Source organism: Scyliorhinus canicula, chromosome 29 (assembly GCF_902713615.1).
Source record: "Scyliorhinus canicula chromosome 29, sScyCan1.1, whole genome shotgun sequence".
Lineage (NCBI taxonomy): Eukaryota > Metazoa > Chordata > Chondrichthyes > Carcharhiniformes > Scyliorhinidae > Scyliorhinus > Scyliorhinus canicula.
The window spans coordinates 15,188,505-15,210,216 of NC_052174.1; the positions used below are offsets into that span (position 1 = coordinate 15,188,505).

The 21,712-nt window shown below is 55.2% G+C and overlaps 1 protein-coding gene across 1 annotated transcript in view; it reads right to left on the reverse strand.

Moving 5' to 3' along the window:
- dnah2 (dynein, axonemal, heavy chain 2) overlaps positions 1-21,712 on the reverse strand; it is a 239,036-nt gene that overhangs the window by 15,018 nt on the left and 202,306 nt on the right. The window contains 7 exon segments of the mRNA XM_038786796.1: positions 5,460-5,611; positions 12,704-12,932; positions 16,013-16,197; positions 17,141-17,332; positions 18,066-18,256; positions 21,096-21,279; positions 21,371-21,519. Coding sequence (XP_038642724.1) covers positions 5,460-5,611; positions 12,704-12,932; positions 16,013-16,197; positions 17,141-17,332; positions 18,066-18,256; positions 21,096-21,279; positions 21,371-21,519 — 1,282 coding nt within the window.

A 21,712-nucleotide genomic window follows, 5' to 3' on the forward strand; every position in this document is an offset into this window, starting at 1 on the left:
GGGGCAGTGACGGTGGGGATTGTGTACACACTGTGCTGGGGCAGTGACGGTGTGGATTGTGTACACACGGTGCTGAGGCAGTGACGGTGTGGATTGTGTACACACGGTGCTGAGGCAGTGACGGTGGGGATTGTGTACACACTGTGCTGGGGCAGTGACGGTGTGGATTGTGTACACACTGTGCTGGGGCAGTGACGGTGTGGATTGTGTACACACGGTGCTGGGGCAGTGACGGTGTGGATTGTGTACACACGGTGCTGAGGCAGTGACGGTGGGGATTGTGTACACACTGTGCTGAGGCAGTGACGGTGGGGATTGTGTACACACTGTGCTGGGGCAGTGACGGTGGGGATTGTGTACACACGGTGCTGAGGCAGTGACGGTGGGGATTGTGTACACACGGTGCTGGGGCAGTGACGGTGTGGAGTGTGTACACACTGTGCTGAGGCAGTGACGGTGTGGATTGTGTACACACGGTGCTGAGGCAGTGACGGTGTGGATTGTGTACACACGGTGCTGGGGCAGTGACAGTGTGGATTGTGTACACACGGTGCTGGGGCAGTGACGGTGTGGATTGTGTACACACGGTGCTGAGGCAGTGACGGTGTGGATTGTGTACACACGGTGCTGGGGCAGTGACGGTGTGGATTGTGTACACACTGTGCTGGGGCAGTGACGGTGTGGATTGTGTACACACTGTGCTGGGGCAGTGACGGTGTGGATTGTGTACACACTGTGCTGGGGCAGTGACGGTGTGGATTGTGTACACACTGTGCTGGGGCAGTGACGGTGTGGATTGTGTACACACTGTGCTGGGGCAGTGACGGTGTGGATTGTGTACACACTGTGCTGGGGCAGTGACGGTGTGGATTGTGTACACACGGTGCTCGGGCAGTGACGGTGTGGATTGTGTACACACGGTGCTGGGGCAGTGACGGTGTGGATTGTGTACACACGGTGCTGAGGCAGTGACGGTGTGGATTGTGTACACACTGTGCTGAGGCAGTGACGGTGTGGATTGTGTACACACGGTGCTGAGGCAGTGACGGTGGGGATTGTGTACACACTGTGCTGGGGCAGTGACGGTGTGGATTGTGTACACACGGTGCTGGGGCAGTGACGGTGTGGATTGTGTACACACGGTGCTGGGGCAGTGACGGGGTGGATTGTGTACACACGGTGCTGGGGCAGTGACGGTGTGGATTGTGTACACACGGTGCTGGGGCAGTGACGGTGTGGATTGTGTACACACTGTGCTGGGGCAGTGACGGTGTGGATTGTGTACACACGGTGCTGGGGCAGTGACGGTGTGGATTGTGTACACACTGTGCTGGGGCAGTGACGGTGTGGATTGTGTACACACGGTGCTGAGGCAGTGACGGTGTGGATTGTGTACACACTGTGCTGAGGCAGTGACGGTGTGGATTGTGTACACACTGTGCTGAGGCAGTGACGGTGGGGATTGTGTACACACTGTGCTGGGGCAGTGACGGTGTGGATTGTGTACACACGGTGCTGGGGCAGTGACGGTGGGGATTGTGTACACACGGTGCTGGGGCAGTGACGGTGGGGATTGTGTACACACGGTGCTGAGGCAGTGACGGTGTGGATTGTGTACACACGGTGCTGGGGCAGTGACGGTGTGGATTGTGTACACACTGTGCTGAGGCAGTGACGGTGGGGATTGTGTACACACTGTGCTGAGGCTGTGACGGTGGGGATTGTGTACACACTGTGCTGGGGCAGTGACGGTGTGGATTGTGTACACACTGTGCTGGGGCAGTGACGGTGTGGATTGTGTACACACTGTGCTGAGGCAGTGACGGTGTGGACTGTGTACACACTGTGCTGAGGCAGTGACGGTGTGGACTGTGTACACACGGTGCTGAGGCAGTGACGGTGTGGATTGTGTACACACGGTGCTGAGGCAGTGACGGTGTGGATTGTGTACACACGGTGCTGAGGCAGTGACGGTGTGGATTGTGTACACACGGTGCTGGGGCAGTGACGGTGTGCATTGTGTACACACGGTGCTGAGGCAGTGACGGTGGGGATTGTGTACACACGGTGCTGAGGCAGTGACGGTGTGGATTGTGTACACACGGTGCTGGGGCAGTGACGGTGTGGATTGTGTACACACGGTGCTGAGGCAGTGACGGTGGGGATTGTGTACACACGGTGCTGGGGCAGTGACGGTGTGGATTGTGTACACACGGTGCTGGGGCAGTGACAGTGTGGATTGTGTACACACGGTGCTGGGGCAGTGACGGTGGGGATTTTGGATACCGGGATGGGAGAAACTTTGCATGGTTAAGCTGCGAGCCATTGGTCACAGAGCAGAGTTCAGGAGGCACAGTGCGCACAGGAACCACTGTCAACAGTGAATCTGGAAGCTTTACTCTGTATCTAACCCCGTGCTGTCCCTGTCCTGGGAGTGTTTGATGGGGACAGTGTAGAGGGAGCTTTACTCTGTATCTAACCCCGTGCTGTACCTGTCCTGGGAGTGTTTGATGGGGACAGTGTAGAGGGAGCTTTACTCTGTACCTAACTCCGTGCTGTACCTGTCCTGGGAGTGTTTGATGGGGACAGTGCAGAGGGAGCTTTACTCTGTATCTAACCCCGTGCTGTACCTGTCCTGGGAGTGTTTGATGGGGACAGTGTAGAGGGAGCTTTACTCTGTATCTAACCCCGTACTGTACCTGTCCTGGGAGTGTTTGATGGGACAGTGTAGAGGGAGCTTTACTCTGTATCTAACCCCGTGCTGTACCTGTCCTGGGAGTGTTTGATGGGGACAGTGTAGAGGGAGCTTTACTCTGTATCTAACCCCATGCTGTACCTGTCCTGGGAGTGTTTGATGGAGACAGTGTAGAGGGAGCTTTACTCTGTATCTAACCCCGTGCTGTCCCTGTCCTGGGAGTGTTTGATGGGGACAGTGTAGAGGGAGCTTTACTCTGTATCTAACCCCGTGCTGTACCTGTCCTGGGAGTGTTTGATGGGGACAGTGTAGAGGGAGCTTTACTCTGTATCTAACCCCGTGCTGTACCTGTCCTGGGAGTGTTTCATGGGGACAGTGTAGAGGGAGCTTTACTCTGTATCTAACCCCGTGCTGTACCTGTCCTGGGAGTGTTTGATGGGGACAGTGTAGAGGGAGCTTTACTCTGTATCTAACCCCGTGCTGTACCTGTCCTGGGAGTGTTTGATGGGGACAGTGTAGAGGGAGTTTTACTCTGTATCTAACCCCGTGCTGTACCTGTCCTGGGAGTGTTTGATGGGGACAGTGTAGAGGGAGCTTTACTCTGTATCTAACCCCGTGCTGTACCTGTCCTGGGAGTGTTTGATGGGGACAGTGTAGAGGGAGCTTTACTCTGTACCTAACTCCGTGCTGTACCTGTCCTGGGAGTGTTTGATGGGGACAGTGTAGAGGGAGCTTTACTCTGTACCTAACTCCGTGCTGTACCTGTCCTGGGAGTGTTTGATGGGGACAGTGCAGAGGGAGCTTTACTCTGTATCTAACCCCGTGCTGTACCTGTCCTGGGAGTGTTTGATGGGGACAGTGTAGAGGGAGCTTTACTCTGTATCTAACCCCGTACTGTACCTGTCCTGGGAGTGTTTGATGGGGACAGTGTAGAGGGAGCTTTACTCTGTATCTAACCCCGTGCTGTACCTGTCCTGGGAGTGTTTGATGGGACAGTGTAGAGGGAGCTTTACTCTGTATCTAACCCCGTGCTGTACCTGTCCTGGGAGTGTTTGATGGGGACAGTGTAGAGGGAGCTTTACTCTGTATCTAACCCCGTGCTGTACCTGTCCTGGGAGTGTTTGATGGAGACAGTGTAGAGGGAGCTTTACTCTGTATCTAACCCCGTGCTGTCCCTGTCCTGGGAGTGTTTGATGGGGACAGTGTAGAGGGAGCTTTACTCTGTATCTAACCCCGTGCTGTACCTGTCCTGGGAGTGTTTGATGGGGACAGTGTAGAGGGAGCTTTACTCTGTATCTAACCCCGTGCTGTACCTGTCCTGGGAGTGTTTGATGGGGACAGTGTAGAGGGAGCTTTACTCTGTATCTAACCCCGTGCTGTACCTGTCCTGGGAGTGTTTGATGGGGACAGTGTAGAGGGAGCTTTACTCTGTATCTAACCCCGTGCGGTACCTGTCCTGGGAGTGTTTGATGGGGACAGTGTAGAGGGAGCTTTACTCTGTATCTAACCCCGTGCGGTACCTGTCCTGGGAGTGTTTGATGGGGTCAGTGTAGAGGGAGCTTTACTCTGTATCTAACCCCGTGCTGTACCTGTCCTGGGAGTGTTTGATGGGGACAGTGTAGAGGGAGCTTTACTCTGTATCTAACCCCGTGCTGTACCTGTCCTGGGAGTGTTTGATGGGGACAGTGTAGAGGGAGCTTTACTCTGTATCTAACCCCGTGCTGTCCCTGTACTGGGAGTGTTTGATGGGGACAGTGTAGAGGGAGCTTTACTCTGTATCTAACCCCGTGCTGTACCTGTCCTGGGAGTGTTTGATGGAGACAGTGTAGAGGGAGCTTTACTCTGTATCTAACCCCGTGCTGTACCTGCCCTGGGAGTGTTTGATGGGGAAAGTGTAGAGGGAGCTTTACTCTGTATCTAACCCCGTGCTGTACCTGTCCTGGGAGTGGTTGATGGGGACAGTGTAGAGTGAGCTTTACTCTGTATCTAACCCCGTGCTGTACCTGTCCTGGGAGTGTTTGATGGGGACAGTGTAGAGGGAGCTTTACTCTGTATCTAACCCCGTGCTGTATCTGTTTTGGGAGTGTTTGATGGGGACAGTGTAGAGGGAGCTTTACTCTGTATCTATCCCCGTGCTGTACCTGCCCTGGGAGTGTTTGATGGGGACAGTGCAGAGGGAGCTTTACTCTGTATCTAACCCTGTGCTGTACCTGTCCTGGGAGTGTTTGATGGGGACAGTGTAGAGGGAGCTTTACTCTGTATCTAACCCCGTGCTGTACCTGTCCTGGGAGTGTTTGATGGGGACAGTGTAGAGGGAGCTTTACTCTGTATCTAACCCCGTGCTGTACCTGTCCTGGGAGTGTTTGATGGGGACAGTGTAGAGGGAGCTTTACTCTGTATCTAACCCCGTGCTGTCCCTGTCCTGGGAGTGTTTGATGGGGACAGTGTAGAGGGAGCTTTACTCTGTATCTAACCCCGTGCTGTACCTGTCCTGGGAGTGTTTGATGGGGACAGTGTAGAGGAAGCTTTACTCTGTATCTAACCCCGTGCTGTACCTGTCCTGGGAGTGTTTGATGGGGACAGTGTAGAGGGAGCTTTACTCTGTATCTAACCCCGTGCTGTACCTGTCCTGGGAGTGTTTGATGGGGACAGTGTAGAGGGAGCTTTACACATCAGCACATATCGGAAAGACGGGGACGGGGCAGGGGGCTGTTGTGAAATGAGAATGAAAGAGAAGTGAAATAACAGCCAAATATTAACCAACCTGATGATTTCCAGAAGAATGTTATAACGCTGAATCTCCTGCAGCAGCACAACATTCAAGGGCGAGTTATCCTCCAGCAACACCTGCCGCGTGCTTTCGTAGTCCAGGTCCTCCGGAGTCCTTTGTAGCACATCCGCGGACAGCTCGAGCACCTTCAGTGACAGGACAGTGAGGTTAATGCACAGCCGAGTACATCCTGGGGATACATTGAGCACACGAGGGGCAATGATTGCCCCAGACAAAATGCTCCCGTCAGGCGGTGGGTTAGGAGCCTTCACACGCTGTCATTTGTCAAACTCCAAGGTCAGCCAGACACAGGATCAACCAATTCGGAGCAAAGTTACAATTACTGATGTCACTCCATCAGTGCCAAAAACCAGAGTCAGCAACATCGGGATGTCACACTGGCTCAGTGTGTGACAGTGGGATTGAGAGGGTGTCACACTGGCCCAGTGTGTGACAGTGGGATTGAGAGGGTGTCACACTGGCCCAGTGTGTGACAGTGGGATTGAGAGGGTGTCACACAGGCCCAGTGTGTGACAGTGGGATTGAGAGGGTGTCACACTGGCCCAGTGTGACAGTGGGGTTGAGAGGGTGTCACACTGGCCCAGTGTGACAGTGGGATTGAGAGGGTGTCACACTGGCCCAGTGTGTGACAGTGGGATTGAGAGGGTGTCACACTGGCTCAGTGTGTGACAGTGGGTTTGAGAGGGTGTCACACTGGCCCAGTGTGACAGAGGGATTGAGAGGGTGTCACACTGGCCCAGTGTGTGACAGTGGGATTGAGAGGGTGTCACACTGGCCCAGTGTGACAGTGGGTTTGAGAGGGTGTCACACTGGCCCAGTGTGACAGTGGGGTTGAGAAGGTGTCACACTGGCCCAGTGTGTGACAGTGGGTTTGAGAGGGTGTCACACTGGCCCAGTGTGACAGTGGGGTTGAGAAGGTGTCACACTGGCCCAGTGTGTGACAGTGGGTTTGAGAGGATGTCACACTGGCTCAGTGTGTGACAGTGGGTTTGAGAGGGTGTCACACTGGCCCAGTGTGACAGTGGGGTTGAGAGGGTGTCACACTGGCCCAGTGTGTGACAGTGGGATTGAGAGGGTGTCACACAGGCCCAGTGTGTGACAGTGGGTTTGAGAGGGTGTCACACTGGCCCAGTGTGTGACAGTGGGATTGAGAGGGTGTCACACTGGCCCAGTGTGTGACAGTGGGATTGAGAGGGTGTCACACTGGCCCAGTGTGTGACAGTGGGATTGAGAGGGTGTCACACTGGCCCAGTGTGTGACAGTGGGATTGAGAGGGTGTCACACTGGCCCAGTGAGACAGTGGGATTGAGAGGGTGTCACACTGGCCCAGTGTGACAGTGGGATTGAGAGGGTGTCACACTGGCCCAGTGTGTGACAGTGGGATTGAGAGGGTGTCACACTGGCCCAGTGTGCGACAGTGGGATTGAGAGGATGTCACACTGGCCCAGTGTGACAGTGGGATTGAGAGGGTGTCACACTGGCCCAGTGTGACAGTGGGTTTGAGAGGGTGTCACACTGGCCCAGTGTGACAGTGGGATTGAGAGGGTGTCACACTGGCCCAGTGTGACAGTGGGATTGAGAGGGTGTCACACTGGCCCAGTGTGACAGTGGGATTGAGAGGGTGTCACACTGGCCCAGTGTGACAGTGGGATTGAGAGGGTGTCACACTGGCCCAGTGTGACAGTGGGATTGAGAGGGTGTCACACTGGGCCAGTGTGACAGTGGGATTGAGAGGGTGTCACACTGGCCCAGTGTGACAGTGGGATTGAGAGGGTGTCACACTGGCCCAGTGTGACAGTGGGATTGAGAGGGTGTCACACTGGCCCAGTGTGTGACAGTGGGTTTGAGAGGGTGTCACACTGGCCCAGTGTGACAGTGGGATTGAGAGGGTGTCACACTGGCCCAGTGTGACAGTGGGTTTGAGAGGGTGTCACACTGACCCAGTGTGTGACAGTGGGATTGAGAGGTTGTCACACTGGCCCAGTGTGACAGTGGGATTGAGAGGGTGTCACACTGGCCCAGTGTGTGCCAGTGGGATTGAGAGGGTGTCACACTGGCCCAGTGTGTGACAGTGGGTTTGAGAGGGTGTCACACTGGCCCAGTGTGTGACAGAGGGATTGAGAGGGTGTCACACTGGCCCAGTGTGTGACAGTGGGTTTGAGAGGGTGTCACACTGGCCCAGTGTGACAGTGGGATTGAGAGGGTGTCACACTGGCCCAGTGTGTGACAGTGGGGTTGAGAAGGTGTCACACTGGCCCAGTGTGTGACAGTGGGTTTGAGAGGGTGTCACACTGGCCCAGTGTGACAGTGGGGTTGAGAAGGTGTCACACTGGCCCAGTGTGTGACAGTGGGTTTGAGAGGGTGTCACACTGGCCCAGTGTGACAGTGGGGTTGAGAAGGTGTCACACTGGCCCAGTGTGTGACAGTGGGTTTGAGAGGGTGTCACACTGGCCCAGTGTGACAGTGGGATTGAGAGGGTGTCACACTGGCCCAGTGTGTGACAGTGGGATTGAGAGGGTGTCACACTGGCCCAGTGTGACAGTGGGATTGAGAGGGTGTCACACTGGCCCAGTGTGACAGTGGGATTGAGAGGGTGTCACACTGGCCCAGTGTGTGACAGAGGGTTTGAGAGGGTGTCACACTGGCCCAGTGTGACAGTGGATTTGAGAGGATGTCACACTGGCTCAGTGTGTGACAGTGGGTTTGAGAGGGTGTCACACTGGCCCAGTGTGTGACAGTGGGTTTGAGAGGGTGTCACACTGGCCCAGTGTGTGACAGTGGGTTTGAGAGGTTGTCACACTGGCCCAGTGTGACAGGGGGTTTGAGAGGGTGTCACACTGCACTGGCCCTGTGTGACAGAGGGTTAGAGAGGGTGTCACACTGGCCCAGTGTGTGACAGTGGGTTTGAGAGGGTGTCACACTGGCCCAGTGTGTGACAGTGGGATTGAGAGGGTGTCACACTGCACTGGCTCAGTGTGACAGTGGATTTGAGAGGGTGGCACACTGGCCCAGTGTGTGACAGTGGGGTTGAGAGGGTGTCACACTGGCCCAGTGAGACAGTGGGATTGAGAGGGTGTCACTCTGGCTCAGTGTGACAGTGGGATTGAGAGGGTGTCACACTGGCCCAGTGTGACAGTGGGATTGAGAGGATGTCACACTGGCTCAGTGTGTGACAGTGGGTTTGAGAGGGTGTCACACTGGCCCAGTGTGTGACAGTGGGATTGAGAGGGTGTCACACTGGCCCAGTGTGTGCCAGTGGGATTGAGAGGGTGTCACACTGGCCCAGTGTGTGACAGTGGGTTTGAGAGGGTGTCACACTGGCCCAGTGTGTGACAGTGGGATTGAGAGGGTGTCACACTGGCCCAGTGTGACAGTGGGATTGAGAGGGTGTCACACTGGCCCAGTGTGTGACAGTGGGATTGAGAGGGTGTCACACTGGCTCAGTGTGTGACAGTGGGATTGAGAGGGTGTCACACTGGCCCAGTGTGTGACAGTGGGTTCGAGAGGATGTCACACTGGCCCAGTGTGTGACAGTGGGTTTGAGAGGGTGTCACACTGGCTCAGTGTGTGACAGTGGGATTGAGAGGGTGTCACACTGGCCCAGTGTGACAGTGGGATTGAGAGGGTGTCACACTGGCCCAGTGTGACAGTGGGTTTGAGAGGATGTCACACTGGCCCAGTGTGTGACAGTGGGTTTGAGAGGGTGTCACACTGGCCCAGTGTGACAGTGGGTTTGAGAGGGTGGCACACTGGCCCAGTGTGTGACAGTGGGTTTGAGAGGGTGTCACACTGGCCCAGTGTGACAGTGGGATTGAGAGGGTGTCACTCTGGCTCAGTGTGACAGTGGGATTGAGAGGGTGTCACACTGGCCCAGTGTGACAGTGGGATTGAGAGGGTGTCACACTGGCCCAGTGTGTGACAGTGGGATTGAGAGGATGTCACACTGGCTCAGTGTGTGACAGTGGGTTTGAGAGGGTGTCACACTGGCCCAGTGTGTGACAGTGGGATTGAGAGGGTGTCACACTGGCCCAGTGTGACAGTGGGATTGAGAGGGTGTCACACTGGCCCAGTGTGTGACAGTGGGATTGAGAGGGTGTCACACTGGCTCAGTGTGTGACAGTGGGTTTGAGAGGGTGTCACACTGGCCCAGTGTGACAGTGGGATTGAGAGGGTGTCACACTGGCCCAGTGTGTGACAGTGGGATTGAGAGGGTGTCACACTGGCCCAGTGTGTGACAGTGGGTTTGAGAGGTTGTCACACTGGCCCAGTGTGTGACAGTGGGATTGAGAGGGTGTCACACTGGCCCAGTGTGTGACAGTGGGATTGAGAGGGTGTCACACTGGCCCAGTGTGTGACAGTGGGATTGAGAGGGTGTCACACTGGCCCAGTGTGTGACAGTGGGATTGAGAGGGTGTCACACTGGCTCAGTGTGACAGTGGGTTTGAGAGGATGTCACACTGGCCCAGTGTGTGACAGTGGGATTGAGAGGGTGTCACACTGGCCCAGTGTGTGACAGTGGGTTTGAGAGGGTGTCACACTGGCCCAGTGTGTGACAGTGGGTTTGAGAGGGTGTCACACTGGCTCAGTGTGACAGAGGGTTTGAGAGGGTGTCACACTGGCTCAGTGTGTGACAGTTGGTTTGAGAGGGTTTCACACTGGCCCAGTGTGTGACAGTGGGATTGAGAGGTTGTCACACTGGCCCAGTGTGTGACAGTGGGATTGAGAGGGTGTCACACTGGCCCAGTGTGTGACAGTGGGTTTGAGAGGGTGTCACACTGGCCCAGTGTGTGACAGTGGGATTGAGAGGGTGTCACACTGGCCCAGTGTGTGACAGTGGGTTTGAGAGGGTGTCACACTGGCCCAGTGTGTGACAGTGGGTTTGAGAGGGTGTCACACTGGCCCAGTGTGACAGTGGGATTGAGAGGGTGTCACACTGGCTCAGTGTGTGACAGTTGGTTTGAGAGGGTTTCACACTGGCCCAGTGTGACAGTGGGTTTGAGAGGGTGTCACACTGGCCCAGTGTGACAGTGGGATTGAGAGGGTGTCACACTGGCCCAGTGTGTGACAGTGGGATTGAGAGGGTGTCACACTGGCCCAGTGTGTGACAGTGGGTTTGAGAGGGTGTCACACTGGCCCAGTGTGACAGTGGGCTTGAGAGGGTGTCACACTGGCCCAGTGTGTGACAGAGGGATTGAGAGGGTGTCACACTGGCCCAGTGTGTGACAGTGGGTTTGAGAGGGTGTCACACTGGCCCAGTGTGACAGTGGGATTGAGAGGGTGTCACACTGGCTCAGTGTGTGACAGAGGGATTGAGAGGGTGTCACACTGGCCCAGTGTGTGACAGTGGGTTTGAGAGGGTGTCACACTGGCCCAGTGTGTGACAGTGGGTTTGAGAGGGTGTCACACTGGCCCAGTGTGTGACAGTGGGATTGAGAGGGTGTCACACTGGCCCAGTGTGTGACAGTGGGTTTGAGAGGATGTCACACTGGCTCAGTGATATAGCCTGGATATAAGAAATGGGAGCAGGAGTGGACCATCGGCCCATCGGTCCTGCTTTCCGATTCAACACTATCATTGGTGATCTCGGGCTGTGACTGCACCTTCCCGCCCACTCCCCATATCCCTTACTTTCCCGAGAGTCCGAAAATCTATCCATCCAGGCCTTAAATATATTGAAGAATGGAGCGTCTACAACTCTGAGTGAAGAAATTTCTCCTCATCCCAGTCGTGAATGATCGACCAGCCCTAGTCCACAGACAGCCCCCATCACCCACCCCACCCTGTGGTTTAGATCCCTCGACCAACGGAAACTATCTCTCTGTCCACCCTAACGAAACCCCATCAGATTTCTGTATGTTTCAATGGGATTGTCCCTTATTCTTCTCAACCCCAATATAAACCAATTTACCCACCCTCTCACACAGGACAATCACCCAGTCATCTCAGGGAGCAATCTAGTGAACCATCGCGGTGCTGCCCCCAGTGGAAGTAAATCCTTTCTGAAATCTGGAGACTACACTGCACAGTATTCCAGATGTATTCTCACCGAAACACTGTCCAACTCTAGCGAGGCCGCTTTATTCCTGGGTCCCAGTCCTCTCGCATTAAAGGCCAATGTGCCAATTGCCTTTTAATGACTTGCTGCACCAGCGTGCTAACTCTCTGCGTTTCTTGTGGCAGAAACCCACCTCTCTCTGAACATAAACATTGACAACTTGCACACCTTTTGAAAGATATTCCGTTTTTAAGACCAAACGGAATGGTCTTGTTTCCCCACATTGTATTTCCATCTGCCAACTTGTTCCCCACTCACTTCAGCTGTCTATATCTCTTTGCAGCCACTTTGTGTCCTCCTCTCAGCTTCCATTCCCACCTAGTTTTGTACCATCAGCAAGCTCAGCTACATCACTTTTATCCTTTCATCTCATTAATATAAACTGGAAACAGTTCAGGGCCCAGCACTGATCCTCAAGGCATTGCGGTGGGTACAACCTGCCAGTTTGAAAATGCCCCTGCTCTCTGCCCATTAACCTGTCCTCACCAGTACCTGCTCTTCTTCCAATACTGACATGGGATAGTTCACATTCGCACTCAAAGAGAGTTCCAGGGTGGGGAGAGGAGGTTATTTTCAGAGCCGCTGATTTGTGTGGGCCACGTGATTGGCCAGGATGCGAGAGTCACAGTGCCATGGGACTGTCCCTTTAAGAAAGGTTTTGTCTTATCACATGGCTTCAGTGATGTCATTGTGTGGGTGGAGCTGGGCTGTGGCTCTGTGAGGTTTAACTTTCGCTTTGAGTTTGGACTGGGTTTTGAACTGCACAGGTTGAAAGAAGAGTTTCTCCAGCTTCAATTTAAAAGCTGCTTCCAGACAGCGTGATAACGTAAAAGAGATAATTGCTTTCTGAAAGGAATTCAAACCAGCTGTTTGAGACGGGGAACAGAGTATCAATAACAGGCCTGATACCAGGAAGAGAGCTGTGTGCTGGGCCACACCTTTGAAAAGGGCTATCGGGTTTTACTTGGATTTTGTTTTTGAATTGGAACAGTCAAGGGGGAATTCATTAAGGGTTATACATAGATTACTGTAGCTGTGTGGGGTCTTTATCAATAAACAGTTGTAGATCAGGTGAACTCCATGGAGAGTTTTCCAAACCCTAGCCCATAACACAGGGAGTGTGCCCTCTGGTCCTGGGGGCGGTCAGGAGGGGCAGTTTTACCTTTTCCTCTCTGGACATTCCTTTGCCCACGGCTGTGGTGACCTGCGGCTGGAGTGAGAGCAGTGTGTCGAAGAGTCTGCGAGCCTCGATGATCTCACTGGCCACGTCAGCGTTGGGGTGCTGCCCGAAAGCCTCGGGGTGTTCCATGGCTGGCAGCATGTTGATGTACTCCCGGTAAGAGTCAAGGTCTCCGTCTTTGGGGATGTAATAATTATCCAACACCGAAAGTCTGAACCATAGATAAAGAATGTAGGTTAGAAACTCCACTTTCACAATGCACAATGAAGTCTGGGTGCGCAAAGGGGGAGCAGTCTTTGTTGAAGCAGGGAAGATTTAATAAATCATTAAATTAGGGCCAGACATCACGAGCAGGACCTCCTTGCACTTTTTTTTTTTTTTTTTTTAAATTTAGATTACCCAATTATTTTTTCTATTAAGGGGCAATTTAGCGTGGCCAATCCACCTACTCTGCACATTTTTGGGTTGTGGGGGCGAAACCCACGCAGACACGGGGAGAATGTGCAAACTCCACACGGACAGTGACCCAGAGCCGGGATCGAACCTGGGACCTCAGCGCCGTGAGGCGGTTATGCTAACCACTAGGCCACCGTGCTGCCCCTCCTTGCACTTTTAAAGCACCTTTAATGTAGATTAACATCTCAAATTCAGATCACTTCAGAACAGTGAATTTACACCTCTGTCTGCCAGGAACTAAAGACGGGCTTCAGAGACGGTCATCAGTTGGACGATGTGAAGAGTTAGGAAATCAGCAGTACGGGAGAGACAGCATTCAGCAGAAGAAACCTTTATCCCATCACCGTGTGGGGGAACCACAGACCCCCGTCCCATCACCGTGTGGGGGAATCACAGACCCCCGTCCCATCACCGTGTGAGGGAATCACAGACACAGACCCCCGTCCCGTCACCGTGTGGGGGAATCACAGACCCCCGTCCCGTCACCGTGTGGGGGAATCACAGACACAGACCCCCGTCCCGTCACCGTGTGAGGGAATCACAGACACAGACCCCCGTCCCGTCACCGTGTGGGGGAATCACAGACACAGACCCCCGTCCCATCCCCGTGTGGGGGAATCACAGACACAGACCCCCGTCCCATCACCGTGTGGGGGAATCACAGACCCCCGTCCCGTCACCGTGTGGGGGAATCACAGACCCCAGTCCCATCACCGTGTGAGGGAATCACAGACACAGACCCCCGTCCCATCACCGTGTGAGGGAATCACAGACACAGACCCCCGTCCCGTCACCGTGTGAGGGAATCACAGACACAGACCCCCGTCCCGTCACCGTGTGAGGGAATCACAGACACAGACCCCCGTCCCATCACCGTGTGGGGGAGTCAAAGACCCCAGTCCCATCACCGTGTGGGGGAATCACAGAACCCCGTCCCATCACCGTGTGGGGTAATCACAGACACAGGCCCCCGTCCCATCACCGTGTGGGGGAATCACAGACCGCCGTCCCATCAGCGTGTGGGGGAATCACAGACACAGACCCCGTCCCATCAGCGTGTGGGGGAATCACAGACCCCCGTCCCATCACCGTGTGGGGGAATCACAGACACAGACCCCCGTCCCATCCCCGTGTGGGGGAATCACAGACACAGACCCCGTCCCATCACCGTGTGGGGGAATCACAGACACAGACCCCCGTCCCATCACCGTGTGGGGGAATCACAGACACAGACCCCCGTCCCATCACCGTGTGGGGGAATCACAGACACAGACCCCCGTCCCATCCCCGTGTGGGGGAATCACAGACCCCCGTCCCATCACCGTGTGGGGGAATCACAGACCCCCGTCCCATCACCGTGTGGGGGAATCACAGACACAGACCCCCGTCCCATCACCGTGTGGGGGAATCACAGACACAGACCCCCGTCCCATTACCGTGTGGGGGAATCACAGACACAGACCCCCGTCCCATCACCGTGTGGGGGAATCACAGACACAGACCCCCGTCCCATCACCGTGTGGGGGAATCACAGACCCCCGTCCCATCACTGTGTGGGGGAATCACAGATACAAACCCCCGTCCCATCACCGTGTGGGGGAATCACAGACCCCCGCCCCGTCACCGTGTGGGGGAATCACAGACACAGACCCCCGTCCCATCATCGTGTGGGGGAATCACAGACACAGACCCCCGTCCCATCACCGAGTGGGGGAATCACAGACCCCCGTCCCATCACCGTGTGGGGGAATCACAGACCCCCGTCCCATCACCGTGTGGGGGAATCACAGACACAGACCCCCGTCCCATCACCGTGTGGGGGAATCACAGACACAGACCCCCGTCCCATCACCGTGTGGGGGAATCACAGACACAGACCCCCGTCCCGTCACCGTGTGGGGGAATCACAGACACAGACCCCCATCCCATCACCGTGTGGGGGAATCACAGACCCCCGTCCCATCACCGTGTGGGGGAATCACAGACACAGACCCCGTCCCATCACCGTGTGGGGGAATCACAGACACAGACCCCCGTCCCATCACCGTGTGGGGAATCACAGACCCCCGTCCCGTCACCGTGTGGGGGAATCACAGACACAGACCCCCGTCCCATCACCGTGTGGGGGAATCACAGACCCCCGTCCCATCACCGTGTGGGGGAATCACAGACACAGACCCCGTCCCATCACCGTGTGGGGGAATCACAGACACAGACCCCCGTCCCATCACCGTGTGGGGAATCACAGACCCCCGTCCCGTCACCATGTGGGGGAATCACAGACACAGACCCCCATCCCATCATCGTGTGGGGAAATCACAGACCCCCGTCCCATCACCGTGTGGGGGAATCACAGACACAGACCCCCCGTCCCGTCACCGTGTGGGGGAATCACAGACACAGACCCCTGTCCCATCACCGTGTGGGGGAAATCACAGACCCCTGTCCCATCACTGTGTGGGGGAATCACAGATACAAACCTACTTCCCCCTACTGTTACACGGGAGAAAATGACAGCACTTCCATGTCGGCACCCTGGGGGATGAAATCACAAAGGCCCCATTCCATGCACCCACTGCTGCAGTGTTTCGGAACAAACAGTTATGGGCAAATATCAGCGAGTATCATAACCAGAAGGAGCAGAAGTCTCGTGTGTCTCTGTGCTCGCCATTCTTGGAAACACATTTGGGGAGGTACATTTGTTATTCCTCATAAAGGAACTGACAGGGACAAACATTGCTACCTCTTGCCACTGAAAGATATGTATCTGGCTGAAATTCGTTTGGTCGGGGCTTTGGCCGCACTAACATTTCACAAAGTGAAAACAAGAATTACTTGAAGTAAGGACTGGCAACCGCTCGGTCACAGAAGTAATCGTTGATATACGTGGTCAGCAGCCGGCGATCCCAGTCGTCAGTTACGTGGCCCCCGTAATTCACCCCCGCAATCAGATACTTGAGGGCGTCCCAAGGTGTAACCTCGTATTCATCCAGGTAAATGCTGAGTAGGTTCTCGGACACCTGTAGCACAGAGAGTGTGTGTGAGTTCCAGAATTATGTATGTGTGACTCACGCAGTGAACCAGCGCCACCTAGAAGAACTTTAGAAACTTTGCACTCATCAAGGGTGTTTGATGGGGACAGTGTAGAGGAAGCTTTACTCTGTATCTAACTCCGTGCTATCAGTGTGCTGGGAGTGTTTGGTGGGGACAGTGTAGAGGGAGCTTTACTCTGTATCTAACCCCGTGCTGTCCCTGTCCTGGGAGTGTTTGATGGGACAGTGTAGAGGGAGCTTTACTCTGTATCTAACCCCGTGCTGTACCTGTCCTGGGAGTGTTTGATGGGGACAGTGTAGAGGGAGCTTTACTCTGTATCTAACCCCGTGCTGTACCTGTCCTGGGAGTGTTTGATGGGGACAGTGTAGAGGGAGCTTTACTCTGTATCTAACCCCGTGCTGTACCTGTCCTGGGAGTGTTTGATGGGGACAGTGTAGAGGGAGCTTTACTCTGTATCTAACCCCGTGCTGTACCTGCCCTGGGAGTGTTTGATGGGGACAGTGTAGAGGGAGCTTTACTCTGTATCTAACCCCGTGCTGTACCTGTCCTGGGAGTGTTTGATGGGGGCAGTGTAGAGGGAGCTTTACTCTGTATCTAACCCCGTGCTGTACCTGTCCTGGGAGTGTTTGATGGGGACAGTGTAGAGGGAGCTTTACTCTGTATCTAACCCCGTGCTGTACCTGTCCTGGGAGTGTTTGATGGGGACAGTGCAGAGGGAGCTTTACTCTGTATCTAACCCCGTGCTGTACCTGTCCTGGGAGTGTTTGATGGGGACAGTGTAGAGGGAGCTTTACTCTGTATCTAACCCCGTGCTGTACCTGTCCTGGGAGTGTTTGATGGGGACAGTGTAGAGGGAGCTTTACTCTGTTCCCCGTCATACTGCGCTCATCCTCGATTACTCCCGCCTACCTCAAAGTCGGAATCATTGAAGCCGTAGATAATGTTCCAGCCGAGTTGCTGAAATTTCTTGCGTTCCAGGAGGATACTGTGGAAGAAACACATGGCGAACAACAGCTTCCGGTATTTCTTTGGCTTGGTGCATCGTTTGAATTGCTGATCCGACACCAGGTTGTACAAACGCTTCATATTGGCTTTGATACCCTGAGGGGGGGGGGGGAGAGAGATAATCATCAGCAAAGGGGGCAAGTGACCCGAGGTCCGAGCACATCGCCCATTCCCAGTGACCCGAGGTCCGAGCACATCGCCCATTCCCAGTGACCCGAGGTCCGAGCACATCGCCCATTCCCAGTGACCCGAAGTCCGAGCACATCGCCCATTCCCAGTGACCCGAGGTCCGAGCACATCGCCCATTCCCAGGTTCGGTGACTGACGTATCCCATGACCTAGTGCCGGGCTCCAGTCGAGAGACGGGGCATCTGCTGCTTGCAAACGATTGTGGGAGGAGAGGTGGTTACGCCCGTTTTTGCAGCTGTAAACTAGGGACAGTCGGATCTATGTTGGGCACAGTCCTTTGTCCACAGTGCCACTCACTCTCCCTCCGGGGAAATACCCGGGGAAGGGCAGCCGATAAGAAAAAACAAGCCCGAAGCTCTGGGCTGTTGGCAGATTCAATAAGGCAGCTCACCACCAGCTTCTCAACCAGGGAGGGGCAATAAATGACGGCCTGACCAGCGGACGTGTTGGACCAGAAGCTCATGTCGAGCACAAGGCTGAGACCCAGGGACCAATTGCTCACCATGCCCCAGCCCAGCAGCCTGAGACAGCCTCTGTGGGTTGTTCGCTAGCTCGGGGCACCCTGGGGGCTACTTTGGGGCGCTGGACGAGCAAGAGGGTGACCCGACGGCTGGCTGGAAGAGTCCATTCCGGGGGTTACCTTTGGCGGCTCCGTCGTCATCTTGTTGCTGGTCTGCAGGATGGAGACTGGAAAGTCAGGATGCGGACTGGAGCTAATCCAGAGTCGGAAGTCGGGATGTGGATCCTGGATCTGAAGCTGCTCGATCAGCTTATCCAGCTGGGGCATCCAGGACAGCGACAGGTGGCAGTTGGCAAGGAAGACCCAGTTACCTGTCAGTCACACACGGAGAAAACAGATCAGCCTGTGCCCCAGCACCATCGTCCCACCGCTTTCTGACCCAGTACGTCAGGGATAGTGTAAACCCTCTTTTCACCCACGCTTGGGATGAATACCCGCAGGGGTTGATCGGAAACAATAGAGAAAAGCTAGTTGCAAACAATTATGGGAGAGGGAGAGAAATTGGCATGGTTACAGGTGTAATATAGGAACAGGACCAATTCTGGGCACAGTTCTTTGGGGGAAAGGAAGCTACATCACAGGTTGGCATGGCAACTGCTCGGCCCAAGATCGCAAGAAACTGCAGAGTGTGGTGAACTCAGACCAAAGCATCACACAAGCTCGCCATCCCCATATTGAATCTGTCTACACCTCCCGCTGCCTCAGGAAGGCAGACAGCATTATCAGAGACCCCTCCCACCCAGGCATTGCCTTCTTCCAGACCCTTCCATTAGGCAGAAGGTACAGAAGTCTGAAGCATCCAGACATAGGAACAGCTTCTTCCCCACAGCTACCAGACTCCTCAACGACTCCCCCTCGGACTGATCTGTTCCCTGTAAGAACACTATTCACGACACCTATGCTGCTCTTGTTTAGCCCTTGTTACGCACTGTAACCAATCACTGTTTGTCCATGTACCATTTGTCAATGTTCTCTGTTGATTATTCTTTTGTCTACTATGTACGTACTGTGTGCGTTCCCTTGGCCACAGAAATACTTTTCACTGTACTTCGGTACATGTGACAATAAATATCAATCAATCAATCAATCAAGTGTGTCTAGATGGTCGACTGCGAGACACCTCCTGTGGAGGCTCGGCAACAGGGTCTGAACGAGGTTGTAGGACAAGGCTGGCTCAAACTTACTTGCACCGGTGAAAGACAAATTTGGGAGAGGCAAAGAGAGGTTCAACAGGCAGAGAGGGATGACAGTGGAAGTGAACTCCAGGTGGGAGCCATTTGTGAAGCAGCTTAGATGTGTTGGCAGGGGAGGCGGTGGCACAGTGATATTGTCACTGGACCAGTTAACCAGAGACCCAGAGCTATGCTCTGGGGACACGGGTTCAAATCCCGGCACAGCAGATAGTGGATTTTGAATTCAATAAAAACCTGGAATTAAAAGTCGAACGATGACCGTGAAACCATTGTCGATTGTCGTAAAAACCCATTTGGTTCACTAATGTCCTTTAGGGAAGGAAATGTGCCGTCCTTACCCGTCTGGCTTACATGTGACCACAGACCTACAGCAATGTGGTTGACTCTTAACTGCCCCTCAAAGGCAGCACAGCCTGCGACGCCAACATCCCACGCGAGAATGAAAAAAACTATAGGATCTGTCAGGGTATGAACTAGAACAGAGATAGGCTTCAGCATGATGTTTCAACCTTCGAGTGAGACCAGATCTAGGGAGCATCAATAATTCAGGAGTAACCTCTTACCCAGAGAGAATGTGGGTCTCGCTCCCACGGGGAGTGGGGAGAATGTGGGACTCGCTCCCACGGGGATTGGGGAGAATGTGGGACTCGCTCCCGCGGGGAGTGGGGAGAATGTGGGACTCGCTCCCGCGGGGAGTGGGGAGAATGTGGGACTCGCTCCCACAGGGAGTGGGGAGAATGTGGGACTCGCTCCCACAGGGAGTGGGGAGAATGTGGGACTCGCTCCCGCGGGGAGTGGGGAGAATGTGGGACTCGCTCCCACGGGGAGTGGGGAGAATGTGGGACTCGCTCCCACAGGGGAGTGGGGAGAATGTGGGACTCGCTCCCACTGGGAGTGGGGAGAATGTGGGACTCGCTCCCGCGGGGAGTGGGGAGAATGTGGGACTCGCTCCCACGGGGATTGGGGGGAATGTGGGACTCGCTCCCGCGGGGAGTGGGGAGAATGTGGGACTCGCTCCCGCGGGGAGTGGGGAGAATGTGGGACTCGCTCCCACGGGGAGTGGGGAGAATGTGGGACTCGCTCCCGCGGGGAGTGGGGAGAATGTGGGACTCGCTCCCACGGGGAGTGGGGAGAATGTGGGACTGGCTCCCACAGGGAGTGGGGAGAATGTGGGACTCGCTCCCGCGGGGAGTGGGGAGAATGTGGGACTCGCTCCCACGGGGAGTGGGGAGAATGTGGGACTGGCTCCCACGGGCAGTGGGGGAGAATGTGGGACTTGCTCCCACGGGGAGTGGGGAGAATGTGGGACTCGCTCCCACGGGCAGTGGGGAGAATGTGGGACTCGCTCCCACGGGGAGTGGGGAGAATGTGGGACTCGCTCCCACGGGGAGTGGGGAGAATGTGGGACTCGCTCCCACGGGGAGTGGGGAGAATGTGGGACTCGCTCCCACGGGCAGTGGGGGAGAATGTGGGACTCGCTCCCACGGGGAGTGGGGAGAATGTGGGACTCGCTCCCACGGGGAGTGGGGAGAATGTGGGACTCGCTCCCACGGGGAGTGGGGAGAATGTGGGACTCGCTCCCACGGGGAGTGGGGGAGAATGTGGGACTCGCTCCCACGGGGAGTGGGGAGAATGTGGGACTCGTTCCCACGGGGAGTGGGGAGAATGTGGGACTCGCTCCCACGGGGAGTGGGGAGAATGTGGGACTCGCTCCTACGGGGAGTGGGGAGAATGTGGGACTCGCTCCCACGGGGAGTGGGGAGAATGTGGGACTCGCTCCCATGGGGAGTGGGGAGAATGTGGGATATTTAAGGGGGAATCTGGATGAATACATGAGAAAGAGCAGCATTGGGCAGTCGAGCTGAATAGCCTGTTTCTCCAATGTAAACACTTTGTGACAGGTGCTTCAGCCTTCCTCCTTCCAACCTATCCTGCGATGGGACAGCGCTTGACATACCTTCGGATACCCCCTCTGTGATCATGCGTGTGGCGATGGGAGCCTGTCCCTGACCCAGCGACAGAGCGAGGAATCTGCTGGCCATGCCAGAGTAGTCTGCAAGCTGTAGCAGGGAGTTGGTGGGATCCACCCCGGGGGACAGCACAAATATCAGCGGGGTCCTCGAGTTGGATTCGTCGATGACCTGCGAGGGAGGACGAACATTGAGTTAGCGCGTCGGGCGGCTGGCCGGGGGCTTGCTGCAATTCTGGTTTGGCGCTCCCTTACTCACTGACCGATTTCATGTCCAGCACGGGAGGTTCCACAAACTTGGAGCCCAGGTTGTTAACGATGAAGGAGGTGACACAGAACGCCACGCGGTCCTGTCTGAGCGAGCGGACGATCAGCATGCGTTGCAGCTCGTTGCAGGTGTTGTCCCATTCCACTGCGGAGCACAAGCAGGAACAAAAGATGAAGTAGAACCACGGGCGGCTACTGCGGGTCCCTCTCCAGAGCCTCACTCTGCCTTTCTGGCTTGCGCACCACGATTCGAGTTGGGGAATGTCACAGAGCTGCGGTGCGCCGGGGGAAGAAAGATGATCAGTGTTTGGAACTGTTACTGTATTATTGGAGGGGCA